General features: G+C 40.1%; 1 protein-coding gene across 1 annotated transcript in view; it reads left to right on the top strand.

The window, feature by feature from the left end:
- Nucleotides 1-10,728: 10,728 nt before the first annotated feature.
- The window catches only part of HEATR1 (HEAT repeat containing 1), a 46,217-nt gene continuing 33,913 nt past the window's right edge, over nt 10,729-23,032 (top strand). Inside the window, exons 1-11 of the mRNA XM_090263347.1 lie at nt 10,729-10,838; nt 11,087-11,259; nt 11,790-12,006; nt 15,058-15,199; nt 16,596-16,697; nt 17,139-17,279; nt 18,300-18,511; nt 18,642-18,775; nt 20,707-20,809; nt 21,737-21,847; nt 22,227-22,344. Coding sequence (XP_090119473.1) covers nt 11,118-11,259; nt 11,790-12,006; nt 15,058-15,199; nt 16,596-16,697; nt 17,139-17,279; nt 18,300-18,511; nt 18,642-18,775; nt 20,707-20,809; nt 21,737-21,847; nt 22,227-22,344 — 1,422 coding nt within the window. The 5' untranslated portion in view covers nt 10,729-10,838; nt 11,087-11,117. The remainder of the gene's footprint in view (nt 10,839-11,086; nt 11,260-11,789; nt 12,007-15,057; nt 15,200-16,595; nt 16,698-17,138; nt 17,280-18,299; nt 18,512-18,641; nt 18,776-20,706; nt 20,810-21,736; nt 21,848-22,226; nt 22,345-23,032) is intronic.

Here is a 23,032-nt window from a genome sequence, read left to right as displayed (position 1 = left end):
TATGAAGTTATAAAGAAGTGGTGCTCGTCCAGACAGGTAGGAGGGGCGAAGCTGGGGCAGAGAGGTCAAGCTGTGCTGGCAGCAGCAGCAGCAGCAGCAGTGGCGACGGCAGTGGGACGGCGGTAAGCACAGACACCCGTATTTAAGGGGAGGCGAGAAGCGCCTGGGGAGCACCAGACCTGAAAGCTGGGGTTCAAATCAATGAATTGGAATGTAAGGAAGAAATAAACAGTCAACCAGTACAGAATGAGGAAACAAGAATTCAAAAAAATGAGGAGAGAATAAGAAGACTCTGGGAAATCTCCAGAAGTGCCAACATCTGAGTCATAGGGGTGCCAGAAGGAAAAGAGAAAAAGCAAGAAATTGAAAACTCATTTGAAAAATAATGGATAAAAACTTCTCTAATTTGGCAAAGGAAATAGACATACAAGTCCAGGAAGCACGGAGAGTCCCAAACAAGTTGGACCCAAAGAGAACCACACCAAGACACATCATAATTAAAATGCCAAAGGTTCAAGATAAAGAGAGAATCTTAAAAGCAGCAAGGGAAAAGAAGAGAGTCACCTACAAATGAGTTTCCATAAGACTGTCTGCTGATTTCTCAAAAGAAACTTTGCAGGCAAGAAGGGACTGGCAAGAAGTCTTCAAAGTGATGAAAAGCAAAGACCTACAGTCAAGATTATTCTATCCAGCAAAGCTATCATTTAGAATGGAAGGGCAGATAATGTGCTTTCCAGACAAGGAACAACTAAAGGAGTTCATTATCACCAAGCCATTATTACATGAAATGTTAAAGGGACTTATTTAAGAAAAAGAAGATTAAAACTATGAGCATTAAAATGCCAACAAATTCACAACTATCAAAAACTGAATCTAAAAAACAAAAACAAATTAAGCAAACAACTAGAACAGGATCAGAATCATAGATATCAATACCATATGGAGTGTTATCAGTGGGGAGGGGGAAGAGAGAGAACAGGGGGAAATGGTGCAGGGACTAAGAAGCATAATTGGTAGGTACAAAACAGACAGGGGTGTGTTAAGAATAGTAAAGGAAATTGAGAAGCCAAAGAACTTACATCCACGACCCATGGCCATGAACTAAGAGTGGGGGGACTGCTAGAGGGAAGGAGGGTACCAGTTAGAGGAAGGCAAAGGGAAAAAATTGGGACAACTGTAATAGCATAATCAATAAAATATACTTAAAAAATAAAAATCTGCACCTAACATATAGGTACATAGATCTTTATGTATATGTATTAGGTTTCTTTAGGATCACTTTTTAAAAATGAAATTGCTGAGTAAAAAGGTATATGTATTTTAAATTTGTATGAGGAGCCAAACTGCCCTCCAAAACGATGCCATGTGATGTTTCCCCAGCCAGCACACCTGCACCAGCATCGAGTATCATGTGTCTTTTTATATTCCACCAAGCTGATCAGTGAAAATGGAATCTTATTGAAACTTTCTTAATCTATAAAATGAAGAGTTGGATTGTGTGATTGCTAAGGACCCTTCGTGGAATTATGTGGAACATAATTGCTTTACCTAAAGACATAAATGTCTGGCATCATAATGGACTTTTCTGTGTCCTTCCTCACCTCTTTGGAAAACTCTAATGCACAGTCCTGAGTTTCTGCTGAGTGTTCCAGAGTCGGTGGGACATCAGTTAGAGATATGAGAGCCGTCAATCTTATCGGAGGTGAAGAAAGACAAATGTTGCTATTTTCAGTGATTTTAACTAAAAAGGAGAAAGCATAGCACACACACACACAAAAAAAAGAACAAGCAGACTTAACATACATAACCCTTCAATGCTGCAAGGACAAAAGCTCAGTATTTAAAATCTGGCATTTGACAGGGACTCCATAACTATTGATAATAATTATTCTGATGAAAGTACCTCAGTTGATGTCTTCTTTCTGTCAAATTGGATACATAGATATTATGCTAATGCTAAAAAACTTTCAGTTAGCCCCAGGAGAGAAAAAAAGATTCTGACAGAACGATGGAAAATTCACCAGGGAAGGTTCGTTTGATTGATGTGCCCTTCTGGCTTCAGCACTCAGTTGTTCCATTAAGAGTTACAGTGTCATTTCAATGCTGTCTGGGAGCCACCTCCTAGACTGAAGGCTCTAGTGAGCTTCCCCCTGCTAACTTCTTAATTACTGTTAGCTTTTGTTGGATGCTTTTCTTTCTGGTAGCCATTTTTATTTCATAAAATCTGTGTGCAGCTTTAAAGCCTTAACCTTTTAAACTTTCAGTCCAATATAAGAATGGAAGATATAATTTCTAAATGGCACTTGTAGGGAAATTTATTAAAATGCTAACATAACCCCTGTGTCAACTTCTGGTCTCTGCCACCAGCCTGGCTGCTTTGACCTGACCTCCACTCCTGGCCAGAGCTGTCACCCTCAACTACTCTGCTTTACAGAAGAGTTGGCTCAGACCTGACCTTGATCTCCAGCTGCCACCTCCTTCCTGCCTGTGCCTTCTAGCACAGCCCATGTCCCTGTCACATCAGACCAGCAGTACCCGAACACTCTGCTCATGTCACCATGCCTTTTCAGAGGCCAACTACTGCCCGGAATGACTTGTCCCCTAGCATGTTATCCCCTCAGTTGTTTCTATTCAATCTTTCAAGACACAGCTCAAATGTCACCTTCTCTGTAAAGATGAACTCCCCAGGAGAAGCCGACCCCTTGTGCCCTCTGGTATCTGCCCTGCTAACCGAATGGCAGATGTGCTGTTAAATGGCTGCTTTCTAACTAGACTGTGCTGGGGCCTCTTTCTGGCTAAATAGAGGCACTGGGGTCAGTCCCATTCCCTTCATATATCAAAGTGCCAGGCGTACTGTGGAGAGACGTAGTTAGTGTTCATTGAATTGATATGAATAAGAAGAGCAAATCTGATATTACTTGGAAACACATTTTATTGGTGATCTCAGCATAAGTTCCAACAAAGCACTGTCGAATAAGCTGCACTTAGAAAGTATGCAGACCACTAACAAATCATGATTAGGGCACAGTGATCCCAAAATCCTTATTATTGGAAGAAAGAGGTATCAGAAAGATTTTATTCTGTACTATTTATAGTCTTGGGTATATTTCTTGTATAATAGCCATGGCTCCCTAAAAATTCTGAGATCTCTTGCAATGTTTGGAAGAACATTCAATGAAAACACAAGACTAACAATGCGTGGGAAGTACAGTAGGACTCATGTTGATAGTGGCCACCCAATTAATTTTTTAAAGTATACCATCATCTTTCTAACTTCAAAATGTTCAAATAATTTGGACCTGGCTAGTGTTGGAGCTTTTAATGGGATGGATTCCTCCTTTATCTTTCTGATAGTTCAAAATAATAACCGCCTTTTACATAAATATGTCTATCACTCTTCCATCCAAAGCCTTACATTTTTTAATGTCTGCAATTCTACTTGTAGCTTTATATTTTTACCAGTATAAAGGCTTTGAAAGAAAGGTCCTCTGAGATCCACCATGAGAAATTACAGTGTCTCATAAGTGTATTAAACAGAGCAAATTCATTCTGCCGCTCCTCTTGTAGAAACCTGACTCCCAGAACTGAAGTCTTCTTCAAAGGATGCTCTTTGTTCCAGGCTAAGCAAAAGCCTTTAAAATAGCATGACTCAAATGTGCATTGGTATTTAAATTGTTGTTGATATATTATTTTTAATAAGCTACATGGAGTTACTCATGGAGAAAAATGTTAACTATATTTATTAAAGTTTAAATTTCAGAGTCTGATTTAAAATGGAGAAATGACACCGTGTAAAAATGTTTGGTAGGCAGTGATAAATTAGAAAAAGATCTTTAATTATTTTTGTGTAAAACTATCGAACTATAGTTTTTACGTTTATATTTGAAAATATGTACTTATATTAATTGTAGTTATATTTAATTATATATAACTTTATTTTTAAAATCTACCATTCCACATAACAAAGTCATAACAGTCTACTTATGGCTGTGGCATGTTGGGTTGGCAGAGACTTCAAGAAATGGAATTACTAATAGGTAGGAACACGTTTTGGGTTCCTGATATATATTTCCGAATTGTTTATGAAAGGGTGACACTTTGTAGTATCATTGGTAATGCATGAAAATGTGAACTAAAACCTGCTTTCTCTAGGATTAAACAATATTACTTTTTAAAAATATTGCTAATTTAATAGGTATAAGGCACATTATTCTAATCTATACTTGTTTGCTTTCTAATAGAGTTGAACATTTTCCTATAAATTTAAAACTTGTATTTTGCATATTTGGTTATTTTTAGATATTTATCTATTGGAATCTTAGTGTTTTTCTCATTCTGAGACAAGTATTATTTGCATACATATACACATATGTAACATTCTTTTATATTCTATATTTATTGTTTTTCACTGTTGTCTTTCCAGTTTGTTTATTCATGACTTTAAAAGACAGAAAGTATTGTACTTGAATTTGTGATTTATATGTACTTAGAGCTGCTGATCTTTTCCTCAATAATTTTTTTCTGAGACTTTTCCCCAAAATTAATAAACGTGCAATTTTATGATTTCCTGTGTTTTTCCCTTCTATTTCAGTTCTTGTATGTATTTTAGCATTGTGATTATGATGAAACTTGGTGTTGTTTTCCTCCTGTTTCTTGTGGGAGTGTGTATTCAGTTTTCTAGATCTATCGATTCACTGTTTTTCTTCCAATATGTTCTGTCTGACTCTTCTTTAGGGGACTCAAATTACAAACACACTAGTCCACATGAAGTTGTCCCATGGCTTCGTGATGTCTCGATCATTTTTTAAAATCCTCTTTTCTCTGGAGTTTTTGTTGCTGTGCCTTCCAGTTTACTGATCTTTTCCTCTGTGGTAGCTGCTTAGCCATCAATCCATGCAATTTATTTTTCATCTCACACACAGTAGTTTTTCTCTTTAGTAGTTCAATGTGAGTCGTTAAAAAAAAAATCTATTAACTTTTGAATATATGCTGAATAATTAGAACAATTGTTTGTTGTCCTTGTTGCTGATTCTAACATCTGTATTAGTTCTGGATCCATTTCAACTGGCATTTCTTCTCATGATGTTTTGTATTTAATTCCTTCTTTGCATGTCTCATGGTTTTTCATTGGATGCCAGGCATTGTGAACTCTACCTTGGTGGGGGGTGGGGGTGGGGGCTGGATATTCCGGTATTATCTTCAGACACTGTTGAACTTTGCTCTGGAGTGTGGTTAGGTCACTTGGAGAGTTTTGTCTTTCTTATCCAGCTGTTGAGATGGGTCAGGGACTGGAGTTGTGCTCAGTGAGGGCCAGTTAGTCCCCACTTCTGAGGCAAGATGGGAACAGGCTCCCACCCCGTGGGAATGCAGGTGTTATTCCCTCTAATCTTTGCAGATGGTTCTTTCCTCAGCTTTAGGGAGTTCCCTCACAAGCACGGCTGACCAATACTCCAGGGAGACCCTTCCAGATCCTCAGAGCTGTCTCTTCTTTTGTTCTCTTTCTTGCAACTCTGGCTACCATATTATTCTCCTGGACTCTTAGCTCCACTTCTTCACCTCAGTGTCTACTGTGCTCTGCTGGGTTTCTTCTCCTTGGGCTAAGGCCAGGAGACTCTCCCAGGCACTAATGGACATCACGTCACCCTGGGATCACTGGGAACTTGATGCAGTGTCCTGAAAACTATTGTTTCATATATTTTATCCATGTTTTGATTGTTTCCAGTGGCAGTGTAAACATGGTCTCTGCTATTCCCTTCTGGTCAGAACTATAATTTCTGTGTGTACTCTGGAATCCATTCTTGAGTATGGATTAAGGTGAGTATCTATTTTGATTTTTAAAAATGCCATTCCAATTACTTACCCCAACATTGATTAGTAGATATTTTCTTCCCTGATTGTTTTCTATAGTTCCTTGTACTAGCTTAAATACTCACTTATTGGGGTCTGTTTCTGGATTAGCTCTTTGGGATTGGGGCTATTTTTGTACCTATACTCTTTTACCTTTAACTGCTTTGTCATTTATTTTTAATATCTGATAATGTTAATCTCCCCTATTATACATTTACCATGCATCCCTCTGAGAATTTTTAAAATGTATTCTGTTATACTTGTTCTTTTATAATCATTTTATCAAACATTTAATCAAATTAAACTATTCTGGGATTTTAATGAAGATTTTATTTGTTTATTTATTTTAAGAGGGGAAGGGAGGGAGAAAGAAAGGGAGAAAAACATCAATGTGCAAGAGATACATCAGTCGGTTCCCTCTCACATGTCTCCCAACTGAGGACCTAGCCCGCACCCCAGGCATGTGCCCTGACTGGGAATTGAACTGGCAAACTTTCAGTTCACAGGCCAGCACTCAATCGACTGAGCTGCACCAGCCAGGGAGGGCCATTCTGGGATTTTTAAAAGAATAAATTAAATATGTAAATTAACCTAAGGATGGCATATAAATATTTTTTTTCTTCCTATCCAGGAGCATATATATCTATTGATCTTCTCCACTCATTCAGATCTCTCATTTTAATTTTCCATAAGGCTTTACAGTTTCTCCACAGAGGTTATAAATTTAAGTTTTCTCTCAAGTGCTTTGTGTATGTAGTGGAAATTGGACTTTATCTTTTGTTTTCCCACAATTACAGATGAAATGTTATTGATGCCACATGAAAGTATGTGTGTCTATATACTTGCACCTGTCTAGTTTCCTATAATTCACACTATATGCAGTTGTTTTTCAGAACTGAATTCTTGACTTTCTTAGGTATATAGGTATATAATGGTATTTCTGTCTCTTTTGTTTATAATACTTAAATAACCCACATAACACTAGACTTGCCTACTGAGTCTTTAAAGTAGCTATAGCATAGAGTTATACAAGAAGCATTAGCCTGGCTCCCAAATAGAACTTAAAGTAAGTTGAAATCTTCATACAAGTCTTAAAAATATCAAAGGGAGAATCCAAATGTCACACAAAGGAAAAACTTTTATTTTTTTCTATCTACTTTCTATCTGTCTAATATCATACATAGGGACTTCAATTTATCCCTTTCTCTACCCCAAGTTCTTCTTCAAATCATACTTGTAAAGAGCCAATTCCTGTGCTTACCCCCCCTCCCCCCCAAAAAAACTTTCCTGGATTTTCTGATGATTCTTTGCCATTATATTTCTATTAATATTGTATTTCTGGCTTTCCCAGCTCTCTACTTCATCATTACCCTAATCGACACAAAATTCCCCCCAGCAGCAAATATTCAATGGAAATTAACTCAGAATGGAGTGGATGGGGAAGGGATTCAGGCTACTCACACCTACAATTTAGTGTATTTATTAAACAGATGACTCTGAATGAGCCTCATTAGCTAAGAAAATCTGAACATTTTAAAGTCCTTTGGTTCTCTAAATAACACTTAAAGGTGTTATTTTGCTGTGGCTGGTGTGGCTCAGTGGAATGAGTGCTGGCCTACGAACCAAAGGCCTGCTGGTTCGATTCCTGATCAGGGCACATGCCAGGGTTGTGGACTGTCCCTGGTTGGGGGTGCACAAGAGGCAACCACACATTGATGTTTCTCTCCCTCCCTTTCCCTCTCTCTAAAAATAAATAAAAGCTAAAAATAAGTTTTTTAAAAGCATGAGTTTTATCACATTTTATAATATATGGACAACTTAATGATCCAATTTTTACATAATTGCACACAGTTTTTGAATTTTAAAAATTTGAAAACTGCAGCTCCAATAAGGTCTCGGGGATACTGCTGGGTGCCCTTAGGATCAGGAAATGCTTGGATGGCATCTGCTGGCTCCCAAAGGGACAGCAGGCATTCACTCAGGCGAAGTTCCAAATAATCTTTTTCAACTCCCAGCTACCAGTTATTGCAAAATAACAAGAAAGATAGCTGTAATTTTTAGTGATAATGTTAGCCTAGGTAGCTATATATAAATAAAGGAAGGGAGCAAAGGGAATCAGACATTATTAAGCATAATCATTTAGGGAGCATCAGCCTGTTTCACTAGGAAGTTACAGTTTCATATGTCCCCTAGGGCATCTTCTGCCCTCATGACCTAATCCACTTAAGAGGGCAGGAAGGATCATTACAGAAGACAGAGTAAGCACATATGCAACAGAAGCCAAGATGGCTTGGGGGAGGCGCTTCCACTCTGAGGCATGCCTGTATGAACTAAGGTGGACACCATAATGGGTGGAGTCTAGCCTGGGAAAAGCATCAGATAAGGAACACAGAACTGTGGAAGGTCTGGAAAATAGATTGGCAGCCTGTGAATGATTGGGAATTTGATTGGTTAATTTGAAAGGGCGCCTGGTCTTTCCCAAGCCCAAGATAATATAACCCAAGCTTCACAAAGCTCTCTCTCTCTCTCTTTCTAGTAACACGTGCCTGCCCCATTTGCTTGTCCCCTCTCTGTAGCAGCCATGTGGCCCTAGCAGCGACCTGGGCCCTCGGTGTGGGCCTGGGCACAGCACCAGCCTGGGGGCAGCTGGGGACAGAATCAATGGTGCAAAGTATCTGGACACTGCCCCAATTTCTGGGCCTGATGAAGACAAGGCTGCACTTTTCCCATGGTGGAACAGTTGGAGAGGAGACAGTAAGAACCTGGGGGCAGCCTTCTAGTTCCACCCAAATAAACCTTTCCAGGCCACATCCTCCCATATGTGGGCCTCAGGAATGCGTTCCTTCTGACGCCATGAAAGAGCTCCACTTCCGCCAGCAACAATAAGACCATAAATTATAACATTCATAATAACATAAATAACTGAGGGACACAATATGGAGAAACAGCTACTTGATTTCTCAGTCATTGAACTAGTCATATATTTGTCGGCACTTGACTAAAATGTAGATTTCATATTGACTTTACATTGTTAATTATATGCATCTTATTCTGTTTCTCCTCAATAGATATATTTTAAGTAGATGGTATGCCATCAGCTGTCATATGTGATGCAAATAATCTACTAATAATACAATTCTGAAGTTTCTGAATAACTTACTTTTATTATCATTGGAATAACTCAGTTATCCCTGTGACAATGCTACTTTCATTTGCTTGCATTCTGATATACATTTCTTGAACAGGAAAGAGATAACAGTGTCGACCACATCCCAGGCACGTCACTTTGCAGTAGGGCACAGCCGTGAGCATGAGGAAGTCCTGTCTTCAGCACCCCCACTTGGACCATCCTGTGTGAAGGCCCTACGGCCGGTGGACGGTACTGCTCCGGACCCAGGGGCGGGGCACAGGGAGGCTTTGCAGGCAGAAGTGCCTCCAGAGGAGAAAAGGCAGCTCAGTGAACTGCCACACTCTCCTTTCAGACTGCACGAACGTAATAGGGTTTGCATATGAAGTATTACTTTAAAGTAGTTTCAAACATGCCGTTTCTTGTTTCCTTTTGTTTCCCAGTTTATGGTTCTGGGTGTCCTCATGAGTTAGTGCACTATTCTCAACAACGGGTTGTGGTTGCTGAGTATCACTTACAATTTGTGACTCTTATTTGTATATAGGTAGACATAGATGTAACGTAAAAGGGAATACTGATTCTTTGCATGGACAACTCATTAGACGCTGAATGGTAAACTCGCAAATAATTTCTTTTTATGAAAATATTTAAGAAGGTAATAATAGTTACCAAATGTTTAAACTTTAGCTTTAATTTTATTTCAAGTTTGTCATTATTTTTATTTAAAATTTATGTGCATTTTGTCTTCTTAGAAAATGTCTTGTGAGAACAAGTGAAAATGAATATAATCTATTAAATTTTTCCTTTGTATTTTGTGAATATATTCAAATTTTGTATATTTTGAATATAATAAAATTTTATTTTTTAGTCTTTCTTGATCATTTTTGTCGGTAGAATACTATTTGTGAACATCTGGGTTAAACAACATAACTGGTATTTTTCCAGAAGTGAAGGCAAATTCTTATGGGCCAAATATACAGGGAACATATTAGCTCTTTATGTCTTTATTACTCATCCAAGATCATCAGCCAACCAATATTTTACCCAGACGGGTACAGTAATAATTAAGCGCTCTCATCTTTCACATTTTGCTGTCTTTCATCCATATGAAGAATTTTTATTTTGTTTACGTGCCCGAGTTGGAGGATATAACATTTCCAAGTGAACGGTGCAGTAGGCTGATTTATAACTTAAGTATTCAGACCGACAGTAGGCAAGTTTCCATTTGCACTCCTACCCGGTCCACGAAGCTCGGGCAGGTGTCCTGCCAGCCTCCCTGCGGATAGTCGTCTAGTGAGGGGCTGCAAGAACCGGGTGAACCAATCAGATCGTTTCAGGCTCTGATAAGTGCTGTGAAGAAAATACAAGCTTGCTGTATCTGATGGGCAGAAAAGAGCCTGTGGTGATTGGAGAGGAGTCCCGTCTGGAATGATCTCTTTCTCCAAGACCTCTCATTCAGGTCTCAGCTTGAATGTTCCCTCCTCAGAGAGGCGGGACGGCCACCCCCGGCGGCGACACCCGCGGCAGCAGAGCGGCCCAGCTCCTGAACGCACGTTTAGTGACTGACGCCCGCGGCGGAACGTATCCGGACCTTTAGACGCCCACAGGGTGGGATCTGGAGCCGGAAGTCCGGCCCATAAAGGCGGGGCTTCGCCGCAGGAAGGCGGAGCCATGGTTTCGCTTTTCCAGCAAGCTTGTACTCTTTCGCTCGCCGTAGTGCCTGGAACCGGAAGCTGCTCCGAGGCGTGCTCCAGGTTTCCAGGCGAGGTTGACCAGGGCTTCTTGTGGAACTCGCTGTGAGGAGTTTGGGTCCTCAGTCCGGCCCCCCCATGCGGTGAGGACGTCCTGCCGAAGTAGCACCCCGGTGAGTGGAGACTGCGGGTCGGTGGTGTACCACAGCAGGGTACGGCTTTGCGGTGCCGGGCTGCGGGGGCCTTGGCGCGGGCGTGGCCCGGGGGCTGCAGGCGACTAGACGACTCTGTGACTGGAGTGTGGGCACCTGCCGAGTCCACGTGTCACGGGCAGCCGGTGCGGCGCGGAGCTGCTTGCACTTACGCGGGAGGTAACTTGACTAACAGTTTCGCGGAACTTCTCACGGTCCGTGTTTCCCAGCCCGTGCGCCAGAAATCCTCTAGCGAGAGAGATGACGTCCTTGGCCCAGCAGCTCCAGCGACTCGCCCTCCCTCAGAGCGACCCCAGCCTCCTATCTAGAGATGAGGTTGCCTCTCTGTTGTTCGACCCCAAGGAAGCGGCCACCATCGACAGGGACACCGCCTTTGCCATTGGTGAGCTCCCCTTTAGGAAGCCCGTGGAAGAGTCTGTTTTCTGGATGTTGCTGTGCTTTCTTATTTTCTCTTCTGACCTGCCTTCTCCCTGGGCAGTTCCATCTGGTTGATTTACGTTGTTAGGGAAAGAGAATGGCAGCTGCGTGCTAGACGCCTGCCTCGTGCGTAAGTAGCCGCGTCTGCATGTCACAGACGAGGGAGCAAGGTTAGGGGCCGTCACATCGTTAGACGCTGGTGGCAGAGACGAAGAACAGCCGCGGCTCAGGAGGAGCAGTCGTTCCAGAGGGCTGGCCTGTGTGTTGTTAGGGATATTTAAAAAAAAAAAGGAAGAACCCTGCCAGGAAGTACTTTTTGTTCTCCCAGTTGGTGTAATACTGTTCTCTGGTTGAAAATTAGAAATCTGTGTTTGGGGCTGTATTACAGATGCTAAAAGAACTCAGTTTTTTTGGGGGGGGGGGAGTAAAACTGTAAAAAGGGGGTAAGAAGAGTTTTCTTGCACAGAATTGTTCAATGAACTGGCCTTTTCCCAGGATGCACTGGCCTGGAGGAGCTGCTTGGAATCGATCCTTCCTTTGAGCAGTTTGAAGCACCGCTGTTCAGCCAGCTGGCCAAAACCTTGGAGCGCAGCGTTCAGACCAAAGCCGTGAACAAGCAGCTGGATGAAAACATTTCATTGTTCCTCATTCACCTGTCGCCTTACTTCCTGCTGAAGCCAGCACAGAAGTGTCTGGAGTGGTTGATTCACAGGTAGCAGATGGGGTTACAGAAATAACTGTGGGCTAACAACTTCGATCTTAAAAAAAATTAAGTAATGTCAGCATTTATCCATTTAAACTGAAAAATCAGGTAAGTAAGAGATGAACGTGCCATCTGGCAGTGAGGTGAGGTAAGACGCCAGGCAGGGTGACGTAAGCGGGCCCTTCGGCGGCTAAGCTTGTTTTTGTTGACAGTGGAATGCAGGAGAGCTCAAGACCCAAGCTTGGTAGCCCTAGGGCGTGTGCGTCACTTTGCTGTTACCAGCTGTCACTGCATGTTTGGGACAAAGGGAATTACTAAACTTGTTTGTTGCCAAAATAACAAAATCAGTGGTTTGGGAGGAGGGCAATAGTATCCTCTAAAGTACTGATGCTTGAGAAGAACCATCACAGCTAACGTGTAGTGAACATTTACACACCAGGCCCCGTGGCGAGCACTGTGCGTGCATTATCTCAATAGTCAGAACGTTGCTGTGAGGAGATACTGTGTTGTCTTGTCCCCGTTTTGTAATTGTGGAAACTGAGGCCTGGAGAGGTTCAGGTGCCTAAGTCACATACCTAGTAAGCTGAGATCCAAGTTTGTTTCCAAGGTCTGATATTTCATCCACTTTGGGGATTGTCTCAGTAAGTTTATCAGTTTTATTTCCTCACTTGTTAGCATCACATCACAGCTTACACATTTTCGTTTCTCCTTCCATATATATGATCTAAGAGAAGAGAGCTCTCCAGTGCATTTATTGCAGACATGGTGGTAAAGTGGCTTCCCTTCAGGAAGCAAGTGAGCATTGAGAACCGTAGTTTTTATTGGGGTCTTCTGATCATGAGAACATTAGACTCACGAGACCAAAAAGAATCAAGTCTAGTATTTTCCTGTTTTCTAGCATGTCACCCCCACCCACCCACCCACACACACACAGACCAATTAATGGAAGGAGCACTTTTTGCACTTGGTTCTGGATTTACAGTACTTAGTCAAGTAACATCAAGTTCGGTACAGTGATGAGTAGGCTGCCCTTGGTTACTGTTGGGAAATCAATGCTGCAGTAAAAGTGTATGCAGATTATTCCTCACTAAGTGTAATCTTTTATTGTTTTTATTATAAGGATATCATTACACCATTGTAATAGTGAAACATTGGAAAAACATAAGGGGATGTTTAAACTGGGACATCACAGTATATGGCTCTATATCGTGAAGTGAAAAAAAAGTTCTTTTTGTAGTGATAAGAGGTTCTGGTAATATGTGGAAAATGATACTATTTATGTTTCAAAACGGGAAGAAAAATGGGGGCAGAGATTGAGAGAAAGAAGTATTGAACTGGAATGGGAATGGGGGTTGGATTGGACAGTAGTCAAGGATAATTTTATCTTTATCTCTATTTTTGATTTATTTTTTTTCTTAACCATGAAAATGATGTATATAGTATTTAGGGAATTGAATACTTAAAAAAAAAATACTTACAAAAAGAACTCTGTCTTTTTTGAAGTTTCCAAAAGAGGGCTCTGCAAGCGTGTGGGCTACACTGCAGCACACCCCGATAAATCCTCTTTAAAAACCGTAACCGGGCACTGCTCTCAGTCTCCCCTCCTTCAGCTGTGAGGCCGATCACACTCCCTTCTTCCTCTCCCTGAGAACTTAGAAAACTTGTTCCCTACTCTTCTGTTTGATCCCCTTTCATGTCTCCAAAATTTAAAAGTAGACTGTTTCAAACATTCAGACAGTACAGAAACAAGTTGAGCAAAAAAAGAAGAAAGGAAGAGGAAAAATGAAAAGCTTTGTGCAAAGTATAAAGCCACATACAAAACTGAAAAAGGCAGAGTGGTGTGATGCTCTGGGAAAGATAGGTATGAGGGATCACTAGGCTGGGGGATTAGGAAAAGCATCTTGGAAGACGAGGCATTTGAGCTAGGTCTTGAAGGCTAGAAAGGATTTCATGTATGTGATAGAATTAATACATCTGTCATTCTTTTTAAATTAGGGTTGGGGGACCAATACAGAGTTGTGAAGTTGATGGTCTAATTATATAGGGTTGTAATTTGATAAGTTTTTTTCTCTCAAAGTAACGTGGATTTCTTTTTAATTCGTCTTTTGGTTTCAGAATGAGGATAATTAGGGAAGCTAGGAAACTTGGCAGGTGAACTTTGGAGCATGAAGGGAAGCTGCGCATTGCTGCCCGTGGTCCAGGTGCTCCTCTGCTGGGTTGACTGCAGTGGTCCCACAGTTATGTTAATATAATAATAGGTTAAAACAAAGTTGAAGGTCAGTGGGATATGAATTTTGGTACTGAATACAAAAAACATTACCACATAAGAATTGGCAGTACCCTGTTGAGTACTTTAATACAAAATAGAGGGCTTATGTTTAACTGCTCTATATCCTATAGTAATGTGGTTGTTTTTACTTATTCGGTCTAAGTAGTTTTAGCTCCCTAATAATATGATTTGGACATTTAAGGAAATATTGTTACTTTTTTTCTGTAAAATAAAAGACACATTTTTCTTTTTCACCAATAACTTCAATGATCTGGATATTTTGAGCATGTCAGCTATCTCCCGCTATTGGCTTCTAGTGGGCAGAAGCCAGGGGTGCTGCTAAACATTTTCAATGCATAAGGCAGCCCCACAGCAAAGAATTATTAGGCCAGAATGTCAGTAGTACTAAGAAACTTCGCAAACCACCTTTGACACATTCGATCAGTCAGAGCACCTTCTCCATACACTGCACGAATCTTATTTTGCATTTCAGATGCATTTTGACCTTTCTTGAAATAATAAAGCATAATATGCCAAAAGTGTCACATATCTTCCATCTTCAATATTAAAATGGCTACACAAAAATTCACCAATTTTGATAAGTTTTTAGAAAAAGGCAAGCTGATATGAGAGCTGTCACAATGCAGTCTTAACAAAATTGTTTCAAATGAAGTTAAAGACAACTAAGCATTACTAGAGCCATCGTATGGAAAAAATGTAATGGCCTTATTGGCCAGCCCAACATATGCTTGTAAATTCTGTCAATTTGCATTGTTTGCTTTTTTCCCCAGGTTCCACATCCATCTTTATAATCAGGATAGCCTCATTGCTTGTGTTCTACCATACCACGAGACAAGAATATTTGTGCGGGTTATACAGCTTCTGAAAATTAATAATTCAAAGCACAAATGGTTCTGGTTGTTGCCAGTTAAGGTATGATTGTTGAATGACATATCTATAATCATTACAGATTTTGATTAGGAAATACGGTTTGGAAAAAATAAAGTCAGTACTTCCGAGGGTAGTCCCAATATTACCTCCGTCACTTTTGTTTCCTAACTTCCAGTTTAAACTGGCTTTTATTTATACCTGGTTTTAAGCCAGGCAATTTACATATGTAGGGTTTTCATCACAAAACTCCCATTTTTTCATTGAGTACAGGATCAGAGAATTAAATTACTTGCCAGAGCTTCCATAACTATAAAGTGGTAGAGTTGGGATTGGGATTCAGAGCTGATTTTAAAGGTTATATCTTTCCACTATTTTATCCTGTCTCGTATTTTAAATTTTGGAACTGAAGAGCTTAGAAAGTGTTGGAGGTGAAGAAAAGCAGGCAATTCTTAACAAAAATTAAAAGGGTAAGGACAACTTGAAGGACTTTACGAAATTATTAAAGCTGTAAGGAAGATGCTAGGAATTAATTTACAGATGGATAAAAAAATGGTTGCCTTATAGGATGGGTTTGGCTAAGTCCAGGTGGCATAATTTTGTAATTAAACAACTGACTTTGCTTGGAACATGCAACAGAGGAGAGTAGATGTATGTTAGGAATTTTACTGAATTTTGGGTGTAGCAATTCTGGCTAGGAGGAGGGCAGATGGGGACAAAAGTAGGCTAACAGATGCTTTGACTGGGCAGAGTTCACTGTATGGGTTATGACATTGAGGTTGGTGATCTGAATTATTAATAAGAAAGGAATGGGAATTTTTAGGGAGAATTTAAGAGTTTGGATGTAAAGCACTTGAACTGAAGAATGTTCAACAAGTGAAGGCCAACCTCTAATGAAGCTTCTTATCAGACTACTCAGCACTCGCGCTGCTAATACGAAGGTCGTTTTCCCCTGGTTTGCGCACCGACCCTGTGCTCTCTAGTCATATTGGGTTCAGGTTCCAGACCCCGCTCACCTATTAAAATTTACTTCACAGTCTCCTTGACACAGCAATATATACCATGCACATGGGAGGTGCTGGGAATAGCAGTATAAAGTGGCCAGCTTCTTAGAGTTATTTATTATTAGAGTTATTGTAAAGCAGTGGTAAAACCATATCAACATTGGCTCAAAAACCAAAGCTAGCCAGTAGAGTTACTAAGAACCTAGAGATTTCGGATTCAGCTAAATACACATCAAGATGCTATGCATGATAGATAAGTAGGCGTTTTTCGCTGACTGCCACTACCTTTGTTGCTGACATCCCCTTGAATTTCTAAGGTTTGCGCAATTTTAGGTGTTGACCTCACCTCTGCCTCTAGTTGTCAGGAGAGGCTGTTTTGTGTTGTGAGCTGCTGCTGTGGTGGGTACCAGTCAATGGCTGTGCTTTCTGTTCCACAGCAATCTGGCGCGCCCTTAGCCAGGGGAACCGTGATCACCCACTGCTACAAAGACCTTGGGTTCATGGACTTCATCTGTAGCCTGGTAACAAAATCTGTGAAGGTGGGTAGTGCATTGTCTCTTGAGTGTGTAATTCCATTAAAAGATGGCTTGCTCCAAAGGAAGAAAACGTACCGAGGCTCCCTGGTAACTGGCCCTGGAAAAAGAAAGTGCCTTTTGTTAAATGGGCTGTTGGGGAGCATGAGCAGAGGATCAGTCTTTGATCACAAAAGATGTTTTCCTGTTGTACAGAAATGAATTAACTCTTGCCAAATTTTATTTTTAGTGATTGTTTAAACTTAAAGAGGCAGTCTAAAAACATCTGGAAGATTGTTCATTCGGTCTTGCCATATTTAATTGAACCATTGAATTTGTGTGCTATTTAATGTTGCAAATGGTAATTAAAATGTCAGTCTGAGGTAATTGAGGAGTACTGTTAATATTTTTATACTCTCTTAATTGGCCTTTCACTCTGAAATGTGTTTTGTTTGGTTTTTGTTCCAGGTTTTTGCTGAGTATCCTGGGAGTTCAGCTCGGCTGCGGGTTCTCTTAACCTTCTATGCGTCTACCATCGTGTCCGCTCTGGTGGCTGCTGAGGACGTGTCGGACAGTGTGGTTGCTAAGCTGCTTCCCTATGTCCAGAAGGTTGGCTCTGCTCAAGTGGAGATTATTTTGTACTTGCAGGGATGTTCTTGCTTTTAAAAGTTTAACTTAGACATAAATGTTCTAAAATGGACCATTTATTTAAGATGGTTGATGAGATTTAATTTTAGATTTAAAAAAGTATGACTTTTTTAATCTTAAAAACTTACCAGAGTAGAATCTTAATTAGAGCTTCTTAAAGAATAAATGTTGGCTATGTGACCCTGCCATTGTCTCCCAGATATGTATGTTTGTTTTTTGTTTGTTTGTTTTTTGGCGTAAAACAACAGAAATTAATTCTCTCACACTTTGGAGATCAAAAGTCTGAAGTGAAGGTGCCGGCAGGGTTGGTTCCCTCTGGAGCCTCTGAGGGAGGATCCAGGCCCCTCTCCTCGCTTCCCTTGGTGCTCCCTGCCTCGTGGGAGCATCCCTCCAGTTTCTGGCCATCCTCACATGGTGGCCTCTCTCCCAGCTCTCCCTTGGTAGCAGTCATGTCGCCTTGCTCAATAGAAAGTGGATTAGAGAATCTTTAAGGCACAGATTCTCATCATTGTTTTTGCACCGACTTCCACTTCTCAGTGTTTCTTCTTCCCGTTGCCTTGGTGCCTGCCACCTTCCGACACCCCCACGGAGGCACTGCTCTCACATTCTTCCAGGGACCCAGTCATGGCCATTGTCGTCACTCATACCGTTCCTGATTGAGGTCTCCCTCGCATTGGGGTAGTTTGCATACAAAAGAGGAGCTCAGTGGCTCCCGTCAGCATGTGTGGCTCAGCACGTGTGACGGATGTCTGAGTGGCAGACCCTCTGAGATCCCTGTCTCTCATCAAACAGACTTGTCTCTTCTTTGTGTCTGCTCAGGGAAAGGAGTCAGCATCTTGATTTTTAACTTCTGAGGAGTGTGCGTTAGATAGTATTAATCTCTTAACTTATAGCATTTCTAATTTGTCGAGGTAAAATGACATTTTAATAGAATGAAATAATACAGCTCATTATTTTTCCTTATATTTTAAAAAATATTAGGGCTTGAAGTCATCTTTACCAGATTACAGAGCTGCAACATATATGATAATATGTCAGATTGCTGTGAAAGTGACAATGGAAGATACCATCGTCAACGCACTGGCCTCACAGGTCATCAGAACACTGGCTAAAACGCCTGCGTTGGTCAAGGCTGGCTTAGGCTGCCTGATAGTGCTCCTGCAGAGACAGAAGCCAGAGAGCCTTGGGAAGAAGTATGTACAATTGAATTGAGAAGTGATAATTAGATGTGAAGGATATGGTTTTGAATAATATTTTGAAGATAAATTGCCATTTATTGTGTAACTTGTAAAGTCAACACCTTATGTACTTGTTTCTTCAAAGGCCATTTCCACACTTGTGTAATGTTCCTGATCTTATTACAATACTTCATGGGATTTCTGAAACATACGACATCAGTCCTCTTCTGCGTTACATGCTTCCCCATCTTGTTGTCTCCATCATTAATCAAGTTACAGGTATGTGGTTTTACACTCTGTCCAAACACTTGCTGTCTATTTAATCCTCTTAAAATAGGAACCACACCCATGTTTATGTCTAAGGTATTTAAAGTTTTTACCAACCTATTGTTTTTGTGTAATTAGTTTATTTTTCTTATGTGAGAAACCTTTGCAGGGAAGAGCAGGGTTGGCGAGAATCCTTGATATGCTCAGAATTCTATTGTTTAAAAAATGTGTGTTCTTAAATAATCTCTACAGGAAAGGCTAAGGAATTACTTGAAAACAAAAACTTTCTCTTCTCAGTTGATTAATTAAGTTTTTAGAGAGAGAGAGAAGCATTGATTTGTTGTCCCACTTGTGCAGTCATCGGTTGGTATATGTGCCTCGACCGGGGATCAGACCCCCAATCTTGGTGTTGGGACAACACTAACCAGCTGAGTCACTCGGCCAAGGCTTCCGTTTTTATTTAGGTATTTAATGAATTTTAGTGATTTCATTCACAATATTCACTTGCTTACAAAAGTGTTTTTCTCCCTTGAGTCATTGAAAGTACAAGACCAAGAAAATCTCGTGCATAAAAATCCCAAAATTTTTTTAAACCCAAAATTAATTTAAAAATGTTGACTTGCATTACATGTATTTTATCCTTCAATAAATAAAGAAAAGGGAGAACAACTCTGACCTGTTGCTACTTGGACTAAGAAAGGCATCTCTAAATATATGTCAGTCTATTAGAAAATAAGATTTGCTTAACCAAGTCTTGGTTTAAGTATGTTTCAGAAACATGCCTTGTGTAAATGAAGTTCATTTTCCCTATTCTGAGGGTAATGAGTGATGTTGCCCTAGTCTCTGAAGGCAGGACCAAATGTAACCTCATACGTTTACAGGTATTAGGACGAGCATTTAGCCTATTCCCAGTGACACAATTTTCCCCCCTTTGGCTTTCCATAGTTTAGTTATTTGTGTTCAACTACAGTTCAAAAATATTAAATAGAAAATTCCAGAAATAATTCATGAGTTTTAAATTGTGTGTGGTTCTGAGTAGCATGATGAAATCTTGCTCTGTCCCTCTCTAGACCTGATTCATTCCTTTGCCCAGTGTCTCCACGCTGTAAACTAATCCGCCTATTAGTCACTTAGTAACTTCTTGGTCATCGGGTCAGCTGTCTCAATAGTACAGTACTAGCGTTCAAGTCACCCTTACTTCACTTAGCAATGCGCACAAGCGGGAGAGCAGTGATGCTGGGGATTCAGATGTGCCAAAAGGAAGCTTTTCTTTAGTGAAAAGGTAAAATTCTTGACTTAGTAGGGCATGTTATCATTTCACATCGTCACAAAAGGAAAGTGAGTACAGGACAAAGAAATTTTTTGAGAGCGAGAAAGAGACCACATTTACACAATATAACTATATATTGTTATAATTGCTTTATTATTAGTTGTTGATCTCTTTCTGTGCCTAACTTATAAATTAAACTTTGTCATGGGTACGTATGTATAGGAAAAAACATATACGTAGTGTTCAGTACCATCCAAGGTTTCAGGAATCTACTGGGGGTCTTTGAATGCTGCCCCCATAGATAGGGGGCACAGTTGTGGTTTACTGAGACCTCAGTTCGGGTCCTAACCACTCACAATGTGACCTGGGGGAAGACTGTGTTTTGGGACTTGGGTTTTATTAGTGAGGTAGGCATGATCATACTGGTGTTTAAAAATACAGAGAACTTCAGGTAAAGGGTAAATTAGGGTAATACATGCAGAAATGCTGTGGAAAATATCCATGAATAAATAGATGAAATACACTTCTGAAAAGAGGTTTAAAAAGAGCAGGTTTTAGTGTATATGTTTTAAAGTTACTCCTGTAGGAAAGTTTTCTGCTGTAAGTAAATTTAATAGTGTAAGCGTGCAAAAATCATTTCCCCAATCGATTTTAATTTGTTGTATATACGAAGAAGAAGAAACTGAAGGGATGGATGGTCAGATCTACAGGAAACACTTGGAAGCTATACTTACACACATCTCACTGAAGAACAACTTAGACCATTTGTTGGCTAGGTAAGTGGTTATTTTAACATGCTTTTGTTTTGTAATTCTGTGGCTTAGTATACTATCTAGGGTTTTTCAGTATCCCATTACAATGTATTTCTTGCTTTGTCCATATCAATTCATTAATTATAAGTACTTAGTCCAATAGTTGAGACAACAGAAAAAGTAATTTCTCTTGCTTCTCTTTAGCACTTATACATGATCATGAACAGTGAATATTTAAGCTGAATTTGGGTTATAGCTACATGTAATTTGTGACTGTTCAGTTTCCTGATAGGAAGTGGACCAAAATACCTGAAACAATACATCACAGTTGGTATTCAGTAAATATCAACTAGAAGCTTCATATTGAGGGTCGGCATGAAGTAAAAGTTACTTCTCCCTTTTCTGTAAAAACAGTTTTGTCTCCCAGTTTCTTTTCTGGCTTAAAGGGCAACATGATAGAGTGCAGAGAATGCAGCCATTGCAGTCAGGTGTGGCTTTGAACTTGCCTCTGTCATTTCCAGAGGGCTACAGTAGCAAGTCCTTCAGCCTGGCTCTCTGGATCTGGGTCTGCCCTTGTGTGACGTGGGGCGGGTGCCTGTGTGCTGGCGTCTCATCGTTTGTGGCTCCAGCTCTCAGGCGTGGCTTCTGAACGAAAAGGGGGAGTGTACATGTGAAACAGTTGAGAGCTTGGGCTTTGGATCAGGCCAGGGCTGAAATTTCTGCTCCTCTTTGCCTGGCATTGTCAGCACCCAGGGCAGCAGCTGTTCTGGTCTTGTTTCACCTCAGGCAGATTATAAGACTTCTTAGCCCTAGCATTGCATCTGGAAAATTAGTGTAATTTTCTACCTTGGAGGAATAGGAGAGCGATAATTTTCCTAAACCATGTAGAACATGATAGGTACTCAATAAACAGTAACTCTCATGTCTGTTGATACTGTTTTTGTTTTGCAGCCTTCTTTTTGAAGAGTATATTTCATATAATTCACAGGAAGAAATCAATTCTAATAAAGTATCTTTGCTTAATGAACAGTTTCTTCCACTTATCAGACTTTTAGAAAGCAAGTAAGTGGTGTGTGTTTGTGACTCTTGTTTAGTTGATGTGTGTGTGTCTTGTCTTAATTTAATGTAGTAAATGAATTGTAAAGAGACCGTCCTATTCTTTCCCTTCAGGAAAAGACAGGTATAAGATTTAAATGTGTTTAAAATGTAAGAGGAATTAGGGGTTGTGTGGGAACTGAGGAGAGTATAATTTTTTTAGAGACGTTGTTGTAATAGTTATAGTAATAAATTTGATCAGTATCACTTGATTTTATATATTCTATTAAAATATTAGTCTCAGTCTCTACTTTTTAAAATTTATGTCTTTTATACATGTAGGGTATGTGTCGTTAATAACTTTGTATAATTTTCTATATAGATTAACTCTTTAATTTCTTTCCAGATACCCCAGAACATTAGATGCTGTCTTAGAAGAACACTTAAAGCAAATTACAGACCTAAAAAAACAAGAGCTTTTCCACCAATTTATCTCTCTTTCTACAAGTGGAGGAAAGTATCAGGTTAGTTTTTCTTCAGAGGAGCTATGACAATTTGTGGTACATTTGTGTGGTTATTTGAAGAAATCTGGGAGGGAATTTGCTACTTTAACTCCTCTCTTTGGAGTGTGTGTGTGTGTGTATTTTAATCTTTTGAAAATTGATATTAGAGAAGGGAAATGGTGGAGAGAGAGAGAGAAACATCAGTTTGTTGTTCCACTTATTGATGCATTCATTGGTTGATTCTTCTATGTGTCTGGACCTGGGATCGAACCCACAACCTTGGCACACTGGGATGGTGCTCTAACCAACTGAGCTCCCCGGCCAGGGCTCTTGGCGTGTTTTATGCAAAGATGAGATTTTTACACAATTTTGCCCAGTAACCCGAGGTAAGGCCCTGAGGCAGGGATTGAACACCTGGAGAAAGGTACAGGAATTTAAATAATTGTGACTATTCCAGGAAAAGTATCATTTGGAAATGCTATATATGATGTTCATTAGCAGAGTCACCAAAAGGTGGCCTCACACCGGTTCTGCCTTGATAGCAAAATGATATTTACAAAGACTTTGCAGTCATTCAAAGAGAGCATTATTTTCCTAACTTTAGTTATTCAGACAGTATCTTCACAATATTTTCTATGTTAGCTTACCACTGATATTATTGACTTAAAATTTTTCTTTAGCTTCTTTTAAATGGACTCCTTTTATTTTT

The sequence above is a fragment of the Furipterus horrens genome, unplaced genomic scaffold (assembly GCF_987537825.1).
Source record: "Furipterus horrens unplaced genomic scaffold, mFurHor1.1.pri manual_scaffold_15, whole genome shotgun sequence".
NCBI lineage: Eukaryota > Metazoa > Chordata > Mammalia > Chiroptera > Furipteridae > Furipterus > Furipterus horrens.
Note: the sequence above shows the minus strand (reverse complement) of the source record. Positions and strands in the feature narration are given on the sequence as shown.